Below are 2,272 nucleotides of genomic sequence, written 5' to 3'. Positions count from 1 at the left end.
AAAAAAANATAAAAAAAANAAAAAAAAAANAAAAAAAAAAAATAACTCTCACATGAAGGTTGTGTCAAGAGCCGTGTGGTTCCGGTCCCAGTTAATTCATCTTCTTCCTCTTTGAGGCATTCTTCATCTTCTTCTTCTTCAGTCTTTTTTGAAGCATGGCGCCCCCTGAGTATGGATAAATGAAAAGGTGAGCGTGATGCAATCTAATGCACTCATGCAGTTAGTTGCAACCAATTGAAGACTTTTGTCCTATTTATTGTAGCAATTATAACGTGACAATTTGGTTATTATTTGTTTGTCTTTCTCAAATGTAATAAATTGGAAGCGTAATAATTGTTAACCCAACACACTACCAATTAGGTATAGACATGACTTCAAGTGATCAAACATACCTTCCCTTCCCCTTCTTCTGGGATGCAGACGGATCACCTTTGGCAAAATGGGCAAACAACTCTGTTTGCTGCAGAAGATACTGCAACCGTCCCTTCCCCCTATTGTTCTGCCATCACACCACCAAAACCAATTAGCTCCACCACCATATATTATAGACTACAAATAGTGAGTAACAATCAGATGTAGAACATACTAACCATGTCAGCATCCACAGCTGCATTTTGCGCGTCTAATATTTCCTGAATTTTTTGCTTCTTCATCTGTTCCATGCGTTTAAGCCTGGCCTTCTCACGTTTGCTCACTTCAGCATTGCTTTCATTACCTCCATCCTGCAGATCAATTGTGTACAACAGAGCAAATGATGAGGGATGAAAAAGTGTACACAAAATGATTTGGGCAGTAAACCAGCAAACTTCAAACAATCAAACTCAAGTGCACATGAATTAAACTGTATCAAACATTCAAATGAATTCCTTGTAAAACTCTTAAAAACGAACCAAAAATACCACCAGTCTATGCTATGGGGAACATGATTTATCAAGAAAAGACGCAGGAAGAAAGCTACAGCCTAACAAAACACAAGAAAAAAACAACAAAGGCAACAATATCCACACCAGAAACTCTAAAAGACTAAACAACCGCATCACTCCAATTTGTTACCAAAAAAATCAACAAGCTTTTCTTCTCCTATGCTCAGTTCTAGCTTCCGAAAATGGTATATGCAGAAGAAATCAATTCAAAAACCCCAATACCCAGCATTCTTCTCTCTCCCTCGCAATCACAACACCCAAACCTAACCAATCCCTAAGCCACTACTCCCCAACCCAACAAACATCACAAAATACTAAAGCAAACAACTTAATGCCAGCACCAAACCTCAGATCCAACAAAAACAAACCGGAAGGAGAGAATCGAGACTATACCTCATCCTCTTCCAACTCGTCGTCGTTCTCAGCCGGGGCCGCCTCGTCGTCGGAGCCGCGGGAGTTGTCATCGGCGGCCTCTTCGTCTTCGGAGTCGGCGGAGCGAGCGACGGCCTCGAGCTCCTCCTCGTCCTCTTCGTCGTTGATCGGCTCCTCCTCCTCGGAATTGGACATGGCTTCGTCGGAAGAGACCGGCTTCGGGGGTCGCGCCATGGATTCCGAGATCGAGGGTTTGGTTTTAGGGAAAGAGAGAGAGCGACTGAGAAAAGCGCTTGGATTTTTGGGTGTGCAGGGACAATGTGGGAGACTACTTTGGTTTGGGGTATTTATAGATTTAGTGATGGCCGTGGGATTATAAAAGCTAAGATGTGCGGCTGAGAAGAGTTGGGTATGGGAAATATGAGAATTTCCCGCCAATAATAGGGAAACGTGAATTCCCGCCCATGTATCGAAAAAGGTTAATTTTTTATTTTACATTTCTTCATTGAGAAGAGATCTTGGTTTTAGTTAGAATTGTAATTGTAACTGTAATTTGTTTTGTTTGTATGGAATAGGAATGATTTTGAGATCAAAATAACGAAACTTGAAGTGTTTGTTTGTCATAATTGCCGATATCACGTTTATTTATTAATCAAAATAGTAACAGCTTGATCTTTATTTTGTTGTTCAGCCACGTTAGAACGGCCGCATACTTTTAAAATTACAAGATGAAAAATCATACCATAGAGATATAAGTACGGACTACTGAGTACTTTTTCTAAATTTGCAAAACTAGAGTTTAGTAGAAAAACATTAAATAAGATGTGAGTTTTAATATTGTCCGTTAAAAAATTAAGGATGCTGAAATGACACCTTTTTTAACATTTCACACCCCCCTTATGTTGCTTTAACTAAAATACATTTATCTCTTTCTCTGCCTCCTCCCTTTGCATGAACTAAAAGTCTCTCTCTCTCTC

General features: G+C 39.8%; 1 protein-coding gene across 1 annotated transcript in view; it reads right to left on the bottom strand.

Annotated features, from left to right (window-relative positions):
* LOC101297135 (putative chromatin-remodeling complex ATPase chain-like) overlaps positions 1 to 1,598 on the bottom strand; it is a 7,213-nt gene extending 5,615 nt beyond the window's left edge. The window contains exons 1-4 of the mRNA XM_004296753.1: positions 1,317 to 1,598; positions 591 to 722; positions 393 to 499; positions 12 to 165 (exon numbers count right to left, since the gene is read on the bottom strand). Coding sequence (XP_004296801.1) covers positions 12 to 165; positions 393 to 499; positions 591 to 722; positions 1,317 to 1,529 — 606 coding nt within the window. The 5' untranslated portion in view covers positions 1,530 to 1,598. The remainder of the gene's footprint in view (positions 1 to 11; positions 166 to 392; positions 500 to 590; positions 723 to 1,316) is intronic.
* Positions 1,599 to 2,272: the final 674 nt, after the last annotated feature.

This window comes from Fragaria vesca, linkage group LG4 (assembly GCF_000184155.1).
Source record: "Fragaria vesca subsp. vesca linkage group LG4, FraVesHawaii_1.0, whole genome shotgun sequence".
Lineage (NCBI taxonomy): Eukaryota > Viridiplantae > Streptophyta > Magnoliopsida > Rosales > Rosaceae > Fragaria > Fragaria vesca.
This window is presented reverse-complemented; position numbering and strand designations above follow the sequence as displayed.